We start from the raw sequence: 22,044 nt of genomic DNA on the forward strand, positions 1-22,044 counted from the left end.
ATTGCTCCACAGCCAAAAGACCAGAGTCAAAGTCAAAACCTACAGATCTTGGGAACTTACGCTGGACTTATAATATAATAATATGCCATCCAACATGAATTAAGGGTATAGTGACAGATGGAATGCGTGGTTGCCGTGAAAAGGTTACAGACAGACAGACTTACTATAATAGGGTATGGACACAGAAAACATTGGTATGGATGGGTTGTAGCCTACGTAGGTACATAAAAAGGCTGAAGCCTGTCAGTTAAAGGAAATTCGTTTTTTTTCCTACGAAACCATGAAGTGTGGGAAACTAAGGATAACAAAGGAAAGTAAGAATGACTCAAAGCGTTTCACGCTACTACTACTACTTCAGTTAGTAGGTATTTAGAAAATACCTAACTTAAAGCTTTGAAAATAAATAATACAATAGAAAATTTTGTACGTTTTTTATTTTTGAAAATTTTAACAAAAATTATATTTATTAAAATATTATTTTCACATCGTACGGAGTAGATAGATAATATGTTATTTTTATAGGTAGTGTATGACAAAATCATGTTTATTAAAAGTACAAAAAACAAGGTTTAGCGGAACAACTCTTAGGTATCTGCTACATATAAAGTATGGGAAGGTAAGTAGGTATCATAGTCTGGCAAGCTCGTTGATAACACTCCCATGATATGCGGGCGACGAGGGGAAAGACTGCGCGGGTATGAGATCGTGCGTGCGGGGAAGTGAGGTGAGTCATTCGTGGGTTTTTCATTCATCGCTACAGGCCCCCCGGCGCGCTTCCTCATCTAACGAACGAAGTTGCCAAGATATAGGTACCTACGTAACCTAGGTAGTACCAATTCTGTTTGTTAGTTTAGTCCTCGTTTATTCTAAACACTTTTTTACATCGTTGTGACATTGTCATTGACAGGTTTTTGTATTAATTACATCTACCTACCTAGACACGAAAAAAACTTTTTTGTCAGAACGAATAGGAACTAAAGTAAAATATTATGTTTGTTTTTGTACTTTCGTAATATAGGTATTATTTAATAGGCAAATTGCTACTTGAACATGGATTGAATTGTGAGGAACCATTTGCAAATACTTACCTAATTTTTTTAAGAAAATGAAAAGACCATCTTAAAATTATTATAATTGTTGGTGGCACTGCATATTTTATTTCTACCGACCAACTCTGTCAGCTTTGGTTATCAAAATAGGAATTAGGAAGGAAATGTATAATATATTAATGTAGGTAATATTTTTTTAAATATTTTAAAAAAGGACAAATATAAATAATTGTCATAAGCATTTTAAAACTCTTTGACGGCTATGTGAATTTATTCATTTAAAAAATATTTACGTAGATACTTATCTACGTAAATATTTATATAAAAAGTAAAACTTCATTACATTTTAATAATAATATAAATAACTAAACTGACAGAATAAGTATAGGTAGTTATGTAATATTTCGTATTATTACATAACATTAATATTTAATTGACTCATATTTATCCACTTATTTTAACTAAGCGCTTATTAAAAATGTCTCTTAAAAATAATATTATTTACAAACTAAATCACTTTTTTTGTTATTCAGCTTTTTTACATAAATAGCCATATCTCTTACACAATCACAGTCTCATAGAAATCACTTAGTTCGATCACGATGGGTTCATGTTAACTAGAAATTGCACAGTCCTTTATTATACAAGCTACTTTAACATCGGAGCCGCTTTCACACTACATCTGTGAACTCGATCAATTACATAATAAGTGCACTCAAGACAATATTTTATTTCGTAAGCATTATGTAAGGCTCGATACCTCAGACTCGCAAGAAGGAAATCGATTTAAAAATAATAATAAAATTTATGGAAATCTACGACAACTTTTAGTCAAATCATCTACTTTGCTGAATATTTGAAAATGGCGTTATAACGGCACGTCGTAGGCAAAAGTCTATCTAACATATTTTGTTTTATTGCCCATAGATAAATCATCGTATAGACTGAACAAAACGCCTATTGGAGTAACGGCATCTTGGCGTAAAAATAAATTAGCAATAATGAAGCATTTAGGGTCTAGAAACCTACCTAATAATTTGCAACAATTAAGACGAATTCAGAATTGGATAAGGACATGGAAACCAACAATATATATAATAGCTTTTTAAGAAAGCGAAAGTAAAATTCAATTATTAACAAAATCTATATCCACAATTTTATGAACTTAACATCTTCAAAGATGCTTATGGGATACTGCATTGGAAAACAAATCAGTTCAACTAAATAACATAAGGCTTAAAAGAGGTGAATTTTATATTGATATTTTAATTGGCTGGAACGATCTAGGTATAATCAAACTGGGACAAAATGTTTTTTTTTTTGCAATTTAAGCTCTAAATGAAATGCTTCCTTAAAATCTTTAGTGTTCCTCGCCTAGGGAGGCTTAGTCAAGGATATAAAATAAATATTGTCTTGATTTTCTATTTACATACTTCATTGTTCCTTTAAAGGACAATTTGTTTAGTCCTATAAACTATACATTTATTATACCTACACAACTATTGTCTCGCATTGCAAGTATTGTTCTTATGTCAAATCTCACTGCACTTACTATAATATTGTCTTTGATATTAAATAGTCAGTGGGAACTGGACTTTATAAAACTCAGAACTAGTTTGTAACTAGATTAGTTAACCACTTTCAGATCTTCTAATGCTCATAGTATTCTCATGGAGTCAGAATGCTTGACGATGTTGTGTTCTATACTTAAATACTTTGGTGTTTCCAAATAGTCACTCGAATCTGAGGAGTCATTGAATCTGTGTCTAAATGATGTTATCTTCTTTGCACGCGTGTCTGAGTCATAGGTTAGAGTGGGATGTAAGCCTTTTCTTGATCTAAATGGGAAACGGTACGGTGTACTGCTCTGCACATCTGACATTGATCTGATGTGTCTCCGTTGTTTTGACTCTTTTGATAAAGGTGGGAAGATCATTGATTCTTGCGCTTTCTGGTCTTCGACGGACCTGGAAATAAGAGAAAAAAGGTTTAATGTCAAGTTCTACCTGAACGTTGCGGTTACACCTGCCTAGTTCCCATTTCTGCAGGAGTAGGATTAAATAATCTTAGGGTAAGGTTGCTCAAGTCGTACGTACCCCCTAAAGAAATAATATGATATCCTGTGCAAATCCTACTAATATTATAAACGCAAAAGTTTGTATGGATGTTTGGATGTTTGTTACTCTTTAACGCCGCAATTACTGAACCGATTTGCCTGAAATGGAATGGAAATAGATTTTCCTATTAGTCTCTGGATTAACACATAGGCTACACATAGGCTACTTTTTATCCCGAAAAAATCCTTGGATTCACGAGATTTACGAAAACTTTAAGGTTTTGATGGTATGAGTGTTTATTACTCTTTCACGCCTCGGCTACTGAACCGAATCGCCTGAAATTTGAAGTAGAGATAGATTATAGTCTGGATTAACACATAGGCTACTTTTTATCCCGAAAAAATCCATGGTCCTGGAAATTTACTTTTTTACAAATCCTCGGATTTGTGAAAAAGTACATTCCACGCGGACAAAGTTGCGGGCGTTCTCTAGTAAAATATAACAATATCTTCTGCTTCGATTGATTTTTCATGGAAACTTGAAATCTTTATTTGAAAAGAGGATTTTGAAGTTTATGTGCCAAGTTTCATCTACATTCGTTTAACATGACTGACTAACAAACGTCCATCATACATTCAACTTTTTTAAAAATTGGGTGAATTTATATTTGCCGATTCCTCAGTTTGTATGTTGATGTCAATCGAGATTTCAAATTAATGTTTATGCTATTTGACCTACTTTTGTAAGAAATTTGAAAAATTTAGGTCACCGGGAAGTGTCCTCTAAAGTAGGTTATGATAAACAAGGCCCGGTTTCTTATGACATTGAAACTAAGTAAAAAAACATAGAGTAAAACTTGTAGGTGTGTAACACGAAAGCCTGTGAGTGGAATTTTTACACTGATAAAATATAGGAATTGAGAACGATTGAGTAGGTATCTAAGATTTGAATTAATAATAATAGTAGTTTGATAAAACGCATAAAATACTGTAGGTAGGTACCTTATTATAAATTCTCTCATAACCCTTACAACTTTACTTGTGGAGAAGACTCAACTATTATTACCTATTGTCGATGGGTAGATTAGAATCTCTATTTTCAGCAGAAGCTTAAGTAGATTAAAAAAGTAGATTAAAAAAATAAGAAAACCAATGTCGAACAAAGGTTATGACTCACAATATTTGTCAGTATAACTTAATTAACAAATCAAACTGTACCTAACAAAAATAAGTCCCTAGAATGGCAGACCTGAGTGACCTTGAGTGGAGTCACACACTTGTGACCGTTGTGTGTAGGGTTAAAGGATCCTTTGACAGTTAACAAACACTCCCCTTTTCCACTCAAGTCACTCTCCCCGCCTACCCCAAGTAACCCATAAAGAATACAAGAAATGTGGACGGCTTGAACGCCACGAGCATATTGAAACCGACCGTACGACGAGCGCCGTATATCGTTCCCGCCAACCGATCGCTACCTCTCTCTAACTCCCTACTCTTTACGGAAACAACTCGCGCCACCTAGCGTCGGCAAGAGCCAACACGAAATCGAGCGACGTCATATCCATCTAAGACTACTATTTCCTACACTACACAATATATTAACTTGATATCTCAACCGGCTTTTGCTATATTACTCGTAGTGCGTAGAATGAAAAGACTTTGTTTAAGAATTGCGTAGTTATTCTAATATTTGCGCATTAAATTGCAAACAATTAAATGCGCAAATACTTTGAATACCTTATAAATATTTGACCAAGTATTGTAAACATCAAATCCATCAACATGTATTTACTAATTATTTTCAAGTAAATTGTCCTTGAAAATTGATTGAGCAGAACCCTAACGTAAAGTTTCGTGGGCATACGTTTTGCTTCGTAATTTCTATGCGATATTTTCATGGCTATGTCTGGCGCACCTTGATTTGCTAAGGGCCGAGGTTCAATCTATATTTTTATTGTCCATAGCGTGACTGTGTACGCCATATTGCTTGTGAAACAGGTATTAATAACAGGTTTCAACTTTTTAACAATATTGTGAATGTACATATACCGATACAGACGTAGGTATACCATACCCATACCAATTCTAGTATTGATTCACCTGATTCTACAAGCTTTTGCCATAAGACAAAAAATTAATTTGATGTCGATCACTAACATGTAATACTAGCTGACGCTGCGCGGTTTCACCCGCCTGGTTCTCGTTCCCGTAGGAGTATGGGGTAATGTATAGCCTATAGACTTTCTCGATAAATGGGCTATCTAACACTGAAATAATTTTTCAAACCGGACCAGTAGTTCCCGACATTAGCGCGTTCAATCCCTCAAACAAACAAACAAACAAACTCTTCAGCTTTATATATTAGTATAGATTTTTGCGACATCGGACAATCTAGATAAGTATTGAAATCATAATAACTTAATTCATACTATATACGTAAGATCTTTAATTACTCTCTAATTTTTAAAATTTCTAAATCTCTAATTACGCTCGAAGACACAAGCGTATTTAGCGTACCGTAGCGACGCGTCAAGGGCTCCCATTTCGGGGCTTATAAAACGGATTACGAATCCTGCGACTACACACTATCTATCTATACTACTCTATACTAATATTATAAAGAGGAAAACCTTGTTTGTATGTTTGTAAGGAATAGGCTCAAAAACTACTGAACCGATTTTAAAAATTCTTTCACCATTCGAAAGCTACATTATCCACGAGTAACATAGGCTTTATTTTATTTTGGAAAAAATAGGGTTCCGTAAGATTTTTGTGTTTTTCGAACACAAGGTGTATAAAATCAACCAGAAAGGTACGTGTAGGGCAGGGATAGGGTAGGGGTAGGGCAGGAGTAGGATAGTGGTAGGTAGGGGTAGGTTAGAGGTAGGATAGGGGTAGTTGAAAGTTCACATTGAGTTTCACGCGGGCGAAGTCGCCGGCGTCCGCTAGTGTGTTATAAATCAATGATGAACCTAGTAGTTATTTGTAATATAACACCAACATTATAAAAGACGTAAAATTTATGTAACATGAAGGTTGTATGTAGGTAATAAGCTGTATAATTAAATATCCTGTATCGTAGGAATAAATTACAATGATTATAATATTGATTAAATTATTCAATATTATCGATTCAGTTTCTACACTGATATGCACGTGACAGAGATGCATAAATAAATTGATCAATATTCAACACAAAGAAACTATCTGATGAACTACAACTACATGATTCTCTTATAATTTTCTATTATAACTGACTATTTAGGTGTTCGAGCCTTCAGCTTGATCCACTTACGAGATTACCCTCCAAATTTTGCCCGTTTGCAGTGTTCCTACCCTACATTTCATTGGGTAAATGAGGTTCATGTCTTCCTGCGGTAGATCGTAATTTCATTTGGACATATTTTCGTATAATTTAATTTTAATTATGTATATTTAAATGTCAATCTTAATTGTATTTATTTTATTAGTAACAATTATAACATTGTAAGTAAATAATATTACTTAAACAGTGCTTTATAAAATTGTAAAATTTGCACACCATGTTAATGTTAATACACTGTGACTAATTATACTTGTAAAGCACCATTTGTATACGTGTATTAGGCAAATAAAATTTCATTTCATTTCATTTCAAAGTCGTCTGTCCGTTCAGCTATTAAACCTGCTTGTTATGTCTATGATGAGGTTAATTACCTTATTCCATTATCTTAATGGGAAATAAATGTATCATTAATATTTATGAGAAATATCTCGACTGCAAAATTAGGTAAAGAAGTAAATAAAATAAGTATTAGCTATGCTAGTGATAGGCACCTACTGAGTTTTATTTTCAACCTATACCTACTTACTCAGTTTCTCTTCTAAGATTTTTTTGATCTTCTAAGATTGATGCAGCGTAGTGAGTCTAAGGCCCACTATAATGATGGCATTGTAGTAGGCCCTTAAACCGGCTGATAATGAAGCTTATAGCTTTAAGTAGAGTTTCGAGAAGTTCTACTGGCATGCAGTATGACAAAAATAAAGTTAGAAGCCTCAATAGCTCGATAGTAGGGCTGGAGCCCGAATTGATACGAGCGATCATCGGTTCGATCCCAGCCCGTTGGACTATAATTGTCGTATCCACTCCTAATAAAACGTCTTCTGACTAATTTCAAGGGAATGGGAACTGGTCATATTTAAAAAGGTATGACAAATATTCAGAAAAAAAAATTAAGAGTCATGTCTGCACCAACCATTGATGCAGCATGATGGGTCTAAGCTCCATATTATGGTCACTATAATCGTAGGCCACTAAAAATGGTTATATCTAAGATGATGAAATAAATATGAACAGGATATTTGGATCAATGTCTTTTAAAAGCGCAAGTTCATTAATTAATATACGCGGCCTTCGTCGACAATTTATTTAATAGACGTAGTTGAGGTGAGATGCTTTAATTAAGTTAACTTTTATTGCTTTTTAATTGCTAATAAAAAATACATATTGTAGTCAGTTTCAGGTGGTCAACAACAACATCTTACATATTAAAATATGATTGGTACGAAATAGGTGCTCTGTAAGTGTAAACCACAGAGTAAAGAATGATATAGAATGAGTATATACAAGCAGCACGGTGAGGCCGGTGAAACCCATGAAAAAAACACAAGTCACGTGTCTCCTTGGCATCCGATATAGGTAGAAACTTTTTTCATAATTTGTCATAGGTAATTATATCAATAGACTAATAGATATCAATAGACTAATAGATATCAAAAGACTAATAGATATCAATAGACTAATAGATATCAATAGACTAATAGATATCAAAAGACTAATAGATATCAATAGACTAATAGATATCAATAGACTAATAGATATCAAAAGACTAATAGTCAATAAAAATACCTATAAAAATACTCCATCTTGTTTTTTTAGTTTCTGGGAACATTTTTTATAATATTTAAAAACACAAGACGCCAGTTTTCTTGAATAATATTGAAAGTTACTGATGCAACGCTTCGTGTCGTACTGACTCGAGAATGTATTCGTTTTTGAACTTGGTATTTGGAGCGGCTACGACACAGTCGTGTTCCGTACGTTCCATCTGCCTATTGATTAATCTGTGGCAACTTAGTAATGTAGTAAAAAGTAAAACATCATACCTATAATTACTACAGTCCATGTACAATATACATATAAACACTGACTGTGTACAATCAACTATTTATAGATCGCCAATTACAATTTACCATGCAGACATTGTGTGTAGGAATGACTGTCAATAAACTAATGGAGTTCAAACAGTTGTTAACCGACTTCCAAAAAGGAGGAGGTTCTACGTTCGGCTGTATGTATGTTTTTTTTTTTTTTTTTTTTTTTTTTTTTTATGTTTTAATCTAGCCTTGCTAAGTATCTAGTTGCAGTTAGTTTAATGGTATTTTTATGTGCTACGTTTATCTGCACGATTTGAATTAACGATTATTAACTAAATGTATTTCTTATTTAATTATTTTATTTATTTAAAATTTAAATTTAATTGTTCTTTTAATTGTCTTTTCTAATTTACGTAATGTTGTTGATAATGTTAAATTTTTAAATACAAATCCAGAAAAAAAGTTTGTATATGCGGATGTCAAGGAGACGCATCACGTTTTTTTATAGGTTTCACCGGCTTCACCACGCTGCTTGTAAAGACTCATTCTGGATCATCCTTATTCTGTGCCAACATGATGAAAAAATCAGTCGAGGATATCCATCTATATCTATACTATTATTATAAAGCGATAAAGTTTGTGGTACCGAACTGATATTGAAAAATTTTTAACGATAGGATGCCACGTTATTTATGAGTATCATAGGCTATATTTTATCCCTTTCTTCCCGAGGAAACAGGAACTATTCGGGTGAAACCGCGGGGCGTCACCTATATAACTATAGGTTATACAATCCGTAGATATTATTTAACCGACTTCCAAAAAGGAGGAGGTTCTACGTTCGGCTGTATGTATGTTTTTTTAAACTTCATTGTCCACCTCACATGAGATCTCAGTTATGCGCTAATTTGTTAATATATTGTTTTCCTTGTGTAAAAATACTTAAATACCTACCTAACGTCATCACGTAGAAAATGTAACAACTTGTCAAAAGATAATAATTATCTTACACAATTGGGTACTTCGTTTGTTTTTGTGTTGATTCGGATTTCGGCCATCTTTATTCATTTTATAAATTCAACGTTATTCTTATTATTACGTAATGACGTTAGTTAAAGATTTTACACTTTTAGATATGTCACTAACGCGTCGAAACTGAGGCGAATAAAAGTGGCAAATTGCCTTAATTTCATAAAACGAAAGTTATTTAATTAATCAAATAATATCCAAATATTGTCTACAATGTCGAGTTGTGTGTTCAGGAAGTGTACAAACTACCTAGACACATAATGTATGTAAATACAAAATTGTGCATATGTGCGCACAGTGGAGAAGCTAAATTTGGATCAGTACTTATCTGTATATCTATAGCAAAGATTTTATGCTATTGATATGTCACTAGCCCGTCGAAAGTGTCGAAACTGAGGCGAATAAAAGTGGCTAATTGTCATAATTTCATATAATCGCACAGTAAACAACGAAATTTACAAATTATACCTAAATATTGTCTTTAATGTCGAGTTTGTCTTCAGAAAGTAACCTACACCCCTACACACATCGTTCACAAGTGCGTGACTCCACTCAAGGTCATTCTCTGCCATTCTAGGGTCTTATTTTGGTTACAGTTTGATTTGTTAATTAACTTGTCCTGACAAGTGTTGTGAATCACCTTTGTTCGACATTAGTTTTCTTATTTTTGTATTCACTTTTGAGTCCTATAATAATAAGTGAAGGTACAACCATATAGAGACAAAGAGCGAAATAGTACAATTGAAATCGATCACTAGTTCAAAGAACCAATCTTAGGCAAAATTCGCACGTGAGTTAGAAAAGCGATACGTTTTAAAACCCAGCGTTGGTGCTTTTACAACATTCATAATTTAATTCATTGTCTATTTCCAACGCCCAAAATTGAAAATGCAAAACTGCTTAAAAGCGACGTTTTTTAAAAACGCTGTCGTGTGAACATATACTTGGGGCCGTCTTTTTTGAGCGGTGTTGCATTTTAAATTTTGGGCAATTCAAAATAGACCTTCATTCAACTTCATATTATAGGTACGCTACGCCCGCCAAAGCTGGGTTTTAACGCATCGCGTTTTCAACACTCGTGCGAATGAGGCCTTATGGTTGTAATTGATGCCGGCAGCTGTTGTATGACAGATTTACACTTTGATTAAACTGATACTGATTACTTTGACACATTTATCTGTAAATGATGCAATGTATGATCACGCGATCACTGTTTGGATAATATTGATTTCTATATCAAACAATTATATGATGAAAGGAAAAATTCTTATGTCATCGGTTTCGTTCTATTTGTCATCGGAAAAAATAACCGGCGTACTTATCGTGTCTTTTAGTTTTACATTTAAAATATTAATGTTATCAAGTTTTGCGAAATGCATTAAGTAATCATTACAAGTAATCTAACAAAGAAAGAAATAGTTTAATTTTATTGAAATTCATCATCATCATCATGAACATCTCATATTCGGCTCACTGTTGTACACGTCTCCTCAGAATTAGGATGGAGGAAGATTAGCTTAGGCTAATAGTCTACCACACTGTTGCAATAGCAATTGGCAGACTTCACACACGTATGTAGGTTTCCTCACGATGTTTTTCCGTTTGAGGCACGTGATATTTAATTTCTTAAAATGCACATACTTTATTGAAAAGATGGTGGTGAATGCTCCCTACCGGATTTGAACCTACGCCCTCCGAATAGAAGGCAGAAGTCATATCCACTGGGATGTGATGCCAATACATGTAGGTAATAGGTTTTTTTTATATCAAAACTAAGCTAACAAGAAACCAGTAAAAGCCTGTATTAAGTATCCTACTAATATTATAAACGCGAAAGTTTGTATGGATGTTTGGATGTATGTTTGGATGTTTCTTACTCTTTAATGCAACTACTGAAGCGATTTGGCTGAAATTTGTAATGAAAATGGATTTTACTCTGGATCTGGATTAACACATAGGCTACTTTTTATCTCGAAAAGTCCATGGCTTTCCGAGAATTGCGAAAACTGATGATTTTGATGATATGAATGTTTGTTACACTTTCACGCCTCGACTACTAAACCGAACTAGCTGAAATTTGGTATTGAAATATATTATAGCCTGAATTAATACATAGGCTACTTTTATCCAGAAAAATCCATGGTTCAGAAGGGATTTGTGAAAAACTAAATTCTACGCGGACGAAGTCGCGAGTACGATATACAATATACATGTATGTTTTTAGTTATTATTCTGGGTAAATCCAAATAATCTTTTCTGCATAATATAATCTGTTGTTGACAGTGAGACACTCGTTATCTTGAATACGAATAGCCCTAAAGAAAATCCAATTGGGAAATTATTGTACTTATACCTAAGTAAGTGGATACCCTTTTATTTATTAGGGCTAAGTATGGTTTCTATGGTTTTTAGTGATAGCCCAGTGGATATGACCTCTGCCTCCGATTCCGGAGGGTGCAGGTTACTTTCTGAAGACACAACTCGACATTAAAGACAATATTTAGGTATAATTTGTAAATTTCGTTGTTTACTGTGCGATTATATGAAATTATGACAATTAGCCACTTTTATTCGCCTCAGTTTCGACGCGTTAGTGACATATCTAAGAGTGTAAAATCTTTAACTAACGTCATTACGTAATAATAAGAATAACATTGAGTTTATAAAATGAACAAAGATGGCCGAAATCCGAATACTCAACACAAAAACAAACGAAGTACCTAATTGTGTAAGATAATTATTATCTTTTGACAAGTTGTTACATTTTCTACGTGATGACGTTAGGTAGGTATTTATGTATTTTTACACAAGGAAAACAATAACATAACAAATTACCGCATAACTGAGATCTCATGTGAGGTGGAAAATGAAGTTTAAAATAATATCTACGGGTTATATAACCTATAGTTATATAGGTGACACCCCGCGGTTTCACCCGAATAGTTCCTGTTTCCTCGAGAATAAAGGGATAAAATATAGCCTATGATACTCATAAATAACGTGGCTTCCTATCGTTAAAAATCGTATCTAGTTGCAGTTAGTTTAATGGTATTTTTATGTGCTACGTTTATCTGCACGATTTGAATTAACGATTATTAACTAAATGTATTTAAAACGATAACTACTGTTGTCCTAGGAGAAACAATAACTACTATTATCGAAACGATACTACTATTGTCGGATGGTTGAAATCACAGAGGATAACTGACAAAATAATCATAATATTTGTATGGGACTACTAAGAATTTCTAATACGAATCTTTGAAACTAAAACAAAAACACAAATAACCTCACCATTCAAAGAATGCGTAAGTCGAAACGATAACCTCGATTTGGAATGTTGTCTTAAATGATAACAAAATTCACTTTGCATTAGTAAGTGCAAAAGAAACAGCTATAAAAGTAAACGCTGTCTACATGGAGAACAAAAAGCGGATAACAAAACTAAACATCATTTACATGTAGCAAACGATAAGCGATATGACAAAGTGATAACTAGTCAACGTAGTCGGGCCAATAAGCCGCTTTAGAGATATATTTTCAATACAAATTGATGATGTCATCAGTTCTCGCAAGTCGTAATACTTAAACGAGTACTTACTGAAAATTATTGGCGAGCGAAATTTATCCGATAATAACTGATTCATTGAAAAACTATGTGTTATTATGCAAAAATCAAAATATTTCTGTTTACGAACTAATTTAGAAAAATAATGTAAAAATAATAACCAATGATTTGGAGTTTGAAGTTACAATAGCATAGAATATAGATGCTTGGTTGGGTAATATTGTAATAATAATTAGTCTAAAAGAGGAACTGTTAAGGTTCTTATCGCTAAAATCTGTCTGATTATATAATGATTTATTTATTTTGCTATCATCCGCGAAAAGTAAATTTTGCAACGTGCAATTGCAAAGTAAATTTTGCAATTGCACGTTGTAGAGTCAACATCTCCTGAGGATGCTCCGGTTTCGGGGTGAAACGTACGTAGAGAGTATTCTGTCGGACCTGGGTGACGTTGTCGCATGGGTTCGCCGAATTTTCGCGGATGATAGCAAAATAAATAAATCATTATATAATCATGATGAACTTCCGCAAAGTAACGCCTGCTTCTATCCAATATTTAAAATCTGTCCGTTAAACTGTTAGTAGAATCATGACAAATAAATAAACTTGAAGTTTCAAAAGTGCTCGTAAACTATAAGCCTATACATAAAACAAAGAATTTAATGTACCTACTATTAAAAATTGTAGTGGCCGTCTTTTTCCGCAATGAAAAAGAAGTACTTGCATACCTAATAATCAGACTAAAGAACATGCATACGAGTATAGCCGAACATAGAATCTCCTCTTTTTTTGAGGTCAGTTGAATCTGGTTGAATATAAAACAACTAATAAAATGTAAAGAAACCCTGGTTGAATTTGATTTTTGCTCTATTAACTCGAGTCGTTACTTTAAGTTTGTTAGTTATTACCATTTCAAAGTATGTTCATGATCATGATGCATCGACTTTGACTTATGTTCTCACTGAACTTTTGGACTTTTGACTTTAACACCTGCAGCAGAAAAGCCGTAAGCTCATGTAGTAATCTAACATTAAAAAGACGATTTTTCTGCGATAATTTAATGAGTTTGCCAGCTGCCTAGTATAGTTACGCCAATGGGGTTGGGGTTTTGAGTGACTCTCGCTCACTTAGAGTTGAGCTTAATTAAAACCTTGCAATAGGGATGATGACAGTTTTTTTAAAATTGTATATAAATTAAGAGTATACTAATAGTAAAGCAATTTTGTAAAAGGAACAGGGTATCTGCGATCATTACTTTCGGAGCTACAGGGATTTAAAGAGTCAGATTTGCGGCGCTGCCGCGGATCCCTGAAAAACGCCCTATACAAAATGGCTCGAAAAAATGACGTCATAGGCAATGTAATGATCGTTAGATTTGTATGCGCGTTCAAACAAAATTACTAATATCTTTGTTATTTGTGCGTTTATCTTTATAGTTCAAATATTAAAAAATGTCACATTTAATGTAAGGAAGCTAAAACTGTATAAATTTTCATCTAATTACGATAAAAAAATTTTAATAGTTTTTGAAATTTTATAATCTCATTTATTTTGCAAATATCCAGACAATCTTTGCTTTTTATGTATAAATTAGTTAATATTGACCCTATTTACCCGAATGTATCATAAAAATCAATATATTCAAACCTAGTCATCATCCCCATTATAATGTCTATAACACTTGTATTACGAAGACCGGTATCACCTCCTAAGGAGCGTGGTAGCGTATACTTGGGAGGGGTAAAAATAAACTTCACCCAAACAGGTATAGAGCTACAAAAGCCTAACAGGTTTGATGACGTCATTATACATGTTCGTTTAAATGTTGTTGGTGTTTTCGAAAGAAATATGAACGTTTGTAAATGGGTATCATTGAATATGTATTAGATCGACATTCTACAAAATTGGTGTTAGGTATTTTTTTAGTTTTATGTAACTACCTGTTTTATAAAATGCTGGAGACCTTAGCTATCTAGTTTTTTCCTGTTTATCATAGAAGACGCGTAGTTTCAATTGATGTGGCGATACGGGATAAAATATAGCATATGACACTCACAAATAACATGGCGTTATGACGAATTTCACGTTTTATTTAAAAAAATACATGTTGTCTTCAAGTTTCCTTAAAGGATTTGTCATAATAACACATTGTAATTTTATTATCTTTGTAGGTTTCTAAATAAACAAATAGCCTTTTTATTTTCTCATCTTCACAAAATTTTACAATTAATATAACTTAATGTAAAGTACATAGTATAGTATTATTATTAATTAATTACAATTTTTAAAACAACACATTGAACACCGTATCATATAATATTATTATTACATTTAGGTATTTATCATTGTCATTTTTTTATTGGATGTCAATGATCTTTTTTTTTTTTTTTCTTTTTTAAAAGAATATTTGCCATATTTTTTAAAATATGACTAATATTCCCATTCCCCTCCAACTAGTCCGGAAAGACTGTGCTAGGAGGTACGACAATAAACCAACGGGGCGGGGATCGAACCACCACCCTTCGGTGATGAGTCCGACCGCTCTTACCGTTGAGCTATTGAGGCTTCAATGATCTTTGTAAGTTTACATTCTATTAATCAATCAGTAAGTAAGTCGCGAAAATTTGCAAGTTGATTTTATCTTTATATCATCTACATAACATGTAATCATGTATAATGTACAATCTAATATTAAATTGCATAGTATCTTATTTATACATGTACCTACACAAGTCGATGGTGATGTCATCATCATAATACATTTCGCAGTTTTTGGAAACGAGTATTGATAAAGGCGATGATCTAATGCTTAGTACCTATAGGTAGGTACCTAATACCTATCTACTTTTGATTTGATTTCTATACTCCGTACCAAAAGAGCTGGCAATTAAGTACAGTGACCTTTCGGTGAATTTTAAAATCCCCAAATATTGGAAATAAAAATATAAAAAGTTTGTCATCCCTGCTTTACCCACCGAAAGGTCAATGTACTTTATTGCCAGCTCTTTTGGTACGGAGTATACATATATACTAAACTTTCCTCGCGCTTTGATGGATTCAACGTTGAAATAAAAATGTTGTTATTTACAGACATAACACGTAACTGTGCGCTAGAGTTTGGATACTGACAGACGAGACTGAAATTAAAAAAAAGTCTACAAATGTTTTATAAAAAATGCATATGTGTGAAAACATACTACCTATAAAAAGTTATTATATATTGGGACTACTTTCTAATTAGTAATTGCAATTAGATTAATAATATCATACATACTTACCTAAGTTTCCTTTTTAGTTTTGCCATATATTTTCAATGAATATTATTCCCCTCCAATTAGTCAAAAAAACTATGTTAGGAGTAGGTACGATGATAATAATAGTCCAGCGAACGGGATTGGAATCCAAGACTTCTCGGTATGAGCTAGACTTCTTTTACCGAGTTATTCATCATCAATATTAACAGCCGATGGATGTCCACTGCTGGACAGGCTTATATGGAATTCTAAACACAATATTAAGCTATAGAGACGTCGAAATCTGTTGGAAACAAATCAAAAACAGAGATAAAACGTGGTTTCCATTGATTTTCCTTATTCATTGTGTAACGCACAATATCTTCCTGCAATATGCAATGTGTTTCATGAGGATTTGAGCCATCTGGATGTTTAAGCTTTTAGCTCTTTAACTATTTGAGAATTTTCCACAATTTAAAGACGTCATCGCATTACGCTTTAAGACAATTGCCAAATAATTGAAAGTGTTAGCGAATCGGTAATGTAATACACTTGGCAGTAAAGTGAATTCTTTTTTTTCTTGGCTGCTATCATAGCTGACGGTAAACGATGGAGAAAATACTATTCACTCTTGACTTGATTGGCATTCCATAACTTCGCTAAACTCTTCGTAAAAGTCCAAGGGACAACAATGGATGCGGATTACTGAGATCCTGGACTGTTCTTCGATAAGGGCGAAGAAGTAACTAGATCGAAATGTTGAATGAATATGAAATGAATCATAATCTATACTAATATTATATAGCTGAAGAGTTTGTTTGTTTGATTGAACGCGCTAATCTCAGGAACTACTGGTCCGATTTGAATAATTCTTTCAGTGTTAGATAGCCCATTTATCGAGGAAGGCTATAGGCTATATTATCCCCGTATTCCTACGGGAACCGTGGGTGAAACCGCGCGGCGTCATCTATCTTAATATAAACTCGTAAGTGCGAAAGGTCATTGTCCAGTAATTTAGAAGCTCTTCTTCTCTTTGCTCATTAGAAAAATAATGTAAAAATAATAACCAATGATTTGGAGTTTGAAGTTACAATAGCATAGAATATAGATGCTTGGTTAGGTAATATTGTAATGATGATTAGTCTAAAAGAGGAACTGTTAAGGTTCTTATCGGTAAAATCTGTCTGTTAAACTGTTAGTAGAATCATGACAAATAAATAAACTTGATGTTACAAAAGTGCTCGTAACCTATAAGCCTATACATAAAACAAAGGATTTAATGTACCTACTATTAAAAATTGTAGTGGCCGTCTTTTTCCGCAATGAAAAAGAAGTAGGTACCTGCACACCTAATAACCAGACTAGAACATGCAAACAAGTATAGCCGAACATAGAATAGAATCTCCTCTTTTTTTGAGGTCAGTTGAATCTGGTTGAATATAAAACAACTAATAAAATGTAAAGAAACCCCGGTTGAGTTTGATTTTTGCTCTATTAATTCGAGTCGTTACTTTAAGTTTGTTACTTATTACCATTTCAAAGTATGTTCATGATCATGATGCATCGACTTTGACTTATGTTCTCACTGAACTTTTGGACTTTTGACTTTAACACCTGCAGCAGAAAAGCCGTAAGCTCATGTAGTAATCTAACATTAAAGAGACGATTTTTCTGAAATAATTCAATGAGTTTGCCAGCTGCCTAGTATAGTTACGCCAATGGGGTTTTGAGTGACTCTCGCTCACTTAGAGTTGAGCTTAATTAAAACCTTGCAATAGGGATGATGACAGTTTTTTAAATTGTATATAAATTAAGAGTATACTAATAGTAAAGCAATTTTGTAAAAGGAACAGGGTATCTGCGATCATTACTTTCGGAGCTACAGGGATTTAAAGAGTCAGATTTGCGGCGCTGCCGCGGATCCCTGAAAAACGCCCTATACAAAATGGCTCGAAAAAATGACGTCATAGGCAATGTAATGATCGTTAGATTTGTATGCGCGTTCAAACAAAATTACTAATATCTTTGTTATTTGTGCGTTTATCTTTATAGTTCAAATATTAAAAAATGTCACATTTAATGTAAGGAAGCTAAAACTGTATAAATTTTCATCTAATTACGATAAAAAGATTTTAATAGTTTTTGAAATTTTATAATCTCATTTATTTTGCAAATATCCAGACAATCTTTGCTTTTTATATATAAATTAGTTAATATTGACCCTATTTACCCGAATGTATCATAAAAATCAATATATTCAAACCTAGTCATCATCCCCATTATAATGTCTATAACACTTGTATTACGAAGACCGGTATCACCTCCTAAGGAGCGTGGTAGCGTATACTTGGGAGGGGTAAAAATAAACTTCACCCAAACAGGAGTTAATGAACGGGACGGGATAACTCGCTTTTTAAAAATTGAAAATGAAAAGTGATACAAAGAAAAGTCAGGAAACGGACAACCGTTCGCTAAGAGCGTTGGTACAAAAGTGATTTTAATTCTAACTGAAAGTTTACATTAAGGTGATTATCTTAATAGCTACTGAAGACGATGAGCCTCCTGGAGCAGGCGTTACGCTGATATAACTCCTCCCCCCTTAAGCTTGAAGCACGATGAAGAAGAAGGCTGCTGCTGTTGTAGAGGTTCCTGCAACTGCAACTGCTGATGATTCTCTATCGTTGCTGGTAGTCCTCGACGACGACGAAGGTACCACCTCAGGATGACGGCTACGACGACAAGGGTCGCAATAATATATAAACAAAGGGTAGGCCAGCTGGGTGCGATATTAATTGTTGGTGTTTCTTCATTTTGCTGAATGATCTGCGTCTTCCTTAATAATTCATTTAAGTTATCCAGAGGGATGTCTTCCAGATGTAATGTTATTTGTGGGTTAATTTCCATTGAAGTGCTCGTTTGTGGCAAGGGGATGCTTTCCTTGATCTTTACAAATTTCAAGTGAGTTTGCAAACTCCTGCCAGCTATTTCTACGATGCATTTATTATTAATTGTTATAAGGACAACGCCATGGTTCCTTTGATACTGGACGTCATTCCCGCAGGTTGTCTTGATGACTTCTTCCTTTTTTATTATAATAATCCAGCTATTATCCTTTATTTGCTTTATCATATTATCTTCAAAATCTGCGGCAGCGTATGTGCAATTAGTTGGGTTTTCATGTTGAAGTAACTGAGCGATGCAATCTTGAGAGTTTTTCAGTGATTTCCATTCCAAGTGACGGCAAATGGAGTTTTCCTCGGTGATCATCGAACACGGTTCGTGAGGATAAGCGAACTTGTTGCTTCCCAAAATAAGGTAAGGATATTTTGGAATGAGGATAATATTTTGTTGATTGGGAATGGAATATAAGTGAAGTAAACTATAGGGATAGTTAGTTACTAACGGTATTTCCAAAACAAAGTTCAGCGACTCATTGGTGCTGTAAGCTTTAACTATTATAGCTTTTTCAAATAAATGAATGTTTTCGACTGTTGGTGAATACGGTAATCGTAAGTTATTTTTATTAATATCCCTTTCTATTTTAATTAATTCAGATACTAGATAACTAGGATCAACCACGCTCGGATGCAATCGTCCTAAATGAGAGAACGTTAAAGCGTTTTCCAATGTGAGTAATCTATCAAAAATCTGTTGCAAAGCTATCTCTATCTGACTACATATGCTATTTATGTGCAATTGATTATCTAAAGCTCCATTTTGCTTGTTTAAACCTTGTATTGCTTTAGATAACTTCCTTTGATTATTACTAATATTTTCCAAACCCTGTTTATATTCATTCATGAAATCTGTCATTAAACCTAACGTTTGGTGTTGTTTATTTAATGCTAACCGCTTTATTTGTTGAATTTCGTTTTCTAATCTAATGGCATCTTCTTGATCCATATTTCCAGTAATGGCTTTTACTATTGAACCTAATCCATTAATTAGACCTCTCTTAACTCTAGGCAAATAAGTTCTACCTGCACTAATCATCTTAGATCCTAGATAAACTAATTTAGTTTCGACTTTATCGATTAAGTATTCTATTTGTTTCCTAAGAACTAAACTATGTCTATAATATGACGTATTCATCTGAATTAAATTGAATGTGATATAATCACGACTAATTTCTACGTATATATCTCTTAAGTTGCTTATATTATAAACTATAACTAAGTGATAGGTATCCACTTGGTGATGAGCGGTTGCTTCCTTAAGAATCATCACTCCATTGTGGTTATCTATTGGTTCGATAACAGCGGCGACTCCGAAGAACCAGAGGGCTGCACCGACGGTGAAGACGGTTCTGAAAAATTTCCAGGACGTCTAAGCATTCTGAAATGCACTCTAATAGACTTCGAATTCACATGTTTACCTATTATTTCTGCAATCTGCTGAGGATGAATGTGAATAATCGTATATGGTCCTATATATTTAGGTTCTAACTTATTACTACGAGAACTCTTAGCTACTTGTTTATAAACCTTATCTCCTACTTTAAACGTTGCTGTATTCTTACATCGAATTAGCTTTGGACCTCTGTCACTAAAAATTGTTTTAACTACTTGAGAAAATATAGGATATAACTCTTCGTTGTAAAAATAACAATGAAATATCCTGTCAGGAATAGTATGTTCTTTCAAAAACTTAATAATTTGTGATTCTGTATCGTTAATTGGTATAAAAACATCTTTAATTACAATTTTACCTTTTGTTCTATCATCTACTTTATATTCTGATCCCGGTGATCTTCTAATGTGAAATTGTTTTAGCTGTCGATCTATCGCATCAGATATTTCAGGTATTTTATACGGTAATTCTGACTCTAATTGGATAGATTCTTGTGTCTCTTCTTGTTCACTAGTGATAGGATTTTGAATTGAATCTGAACTGAATTTACTAATGGTGGGATTTATTTGAGGAATTGTAGAAGCATCTATTAGTGTTTCTAAATCTATTCCTTCTAAATCATCTGGAATATGCGAAGTTCCAGGTTGCGGTTGGGTTTCTTGACCTAAAATTAATTCTAATAATTGTTCATCCGACATCGGAACAGTTTCCACGTCGTTGTTGTAAACTATTGTAACTCGCGATAACGCATCTGCGTTTGTGTTTTGTTTCCCTTTCTTATATTGGACATCGAAATCATACTCAGCTAATTTTAATCTCCAACGTGTTAATTTTGAACTAGGGTCCTTAAGGGACATAACCCACGTCAGTGGACGGTGGTCTGTGAATATTGTAAACCTTTTTCCATATAAGTATGGGCGAAAGTATTTCGTTGCCCAAACTATACTTAATAGTTCTTTCTCTATTGTTGAATATTTTTGTTCTGTATCTGACAATGTTCTGGAAGCAAAGGCTACCGGTTTATCCGAACCAACCTTTCCTTGGGATAATACTGCGCCTACGGCAACGTCTGAAGCGTCAGTAGTAAGTATGAATGATTCCTCAAAATTTGGGTATTGTAGTACAGGAGAATTCATAAGAATTTCTTTACACTTTTCAAAGGATTCTATGAACTCGGGCGTTATTAACACTTTTGCTTTCTTTTTTAAGCATACGGTTAAGGGTTTTGTTAACTTTGCAAAATCTTTTATAAATTTCCTATAGTAACCTACAAGTCCTAAAAATGATTTGATTTCTTTCTGGGTTTTAGGCATAGGAAATTGTTTAATGGCTGCTACTTTATCTGCATTCGGTTTAAGACCTTCATCTGTCAATGTATGACCTAAAAATTTTACTTGTTTTTGTAGGAATTCTGATTTGTTTAATTGTATTTTTAGATTATGTTGCCTAAACCTATTAAAAACATGCGTACATTTGTCTATATGTTCCTGTAACGATGTACTATAGATAATTACGTCATCTAAGTAAGTTAGTACACCATCTATACCACGAAGAACTGAGTCCATTAGACGTTGAAATGTACTTGGTGCGTTCTTTAGACCAAACGGCATACGTAAGAATTCG

General features: G+C 33.6%; 1 protein-coding gene across 1 annotated transcript in view; it reads right to left on the minus strand.

Annotated features, from left to right (window-relative positions):
• Nucleotides 1-417: 417 nt before the first annotated feature.
• LOC112051782 (uncharacterized) overlaps nucleotides 418-22,044 on the minus strand; it is a 39,525-nt gene continuing 17,898 nt past the window's right edge. The window contains exon 2 of the mRNA XM_024090576.2: nucleotides 418-3,016. Coding sequence (XP_023946344.1) covers nucleotides 2,707-3,016 — 310 coding nt within the window. The 3' untranslated portion in view covers nucleotides 418-2,706. The remainder of the gene's footprint in view (nucleotides 3,017-22,044) is intronic.

This window comes from Bicyclus anynana, chromosome 15 (assembly GCF_947172395.1).
Source record: "Bicyclus anynana chromosome 15, ilBicAnyn1.1, whole genome shotgun sequence".
Lineage (NCBI taxonomy): Eukaryota > Metazoa > Arthropoda > Insecta > Lepidoptera > Nymphalidae > Bicyclus > Bicyclus anynana.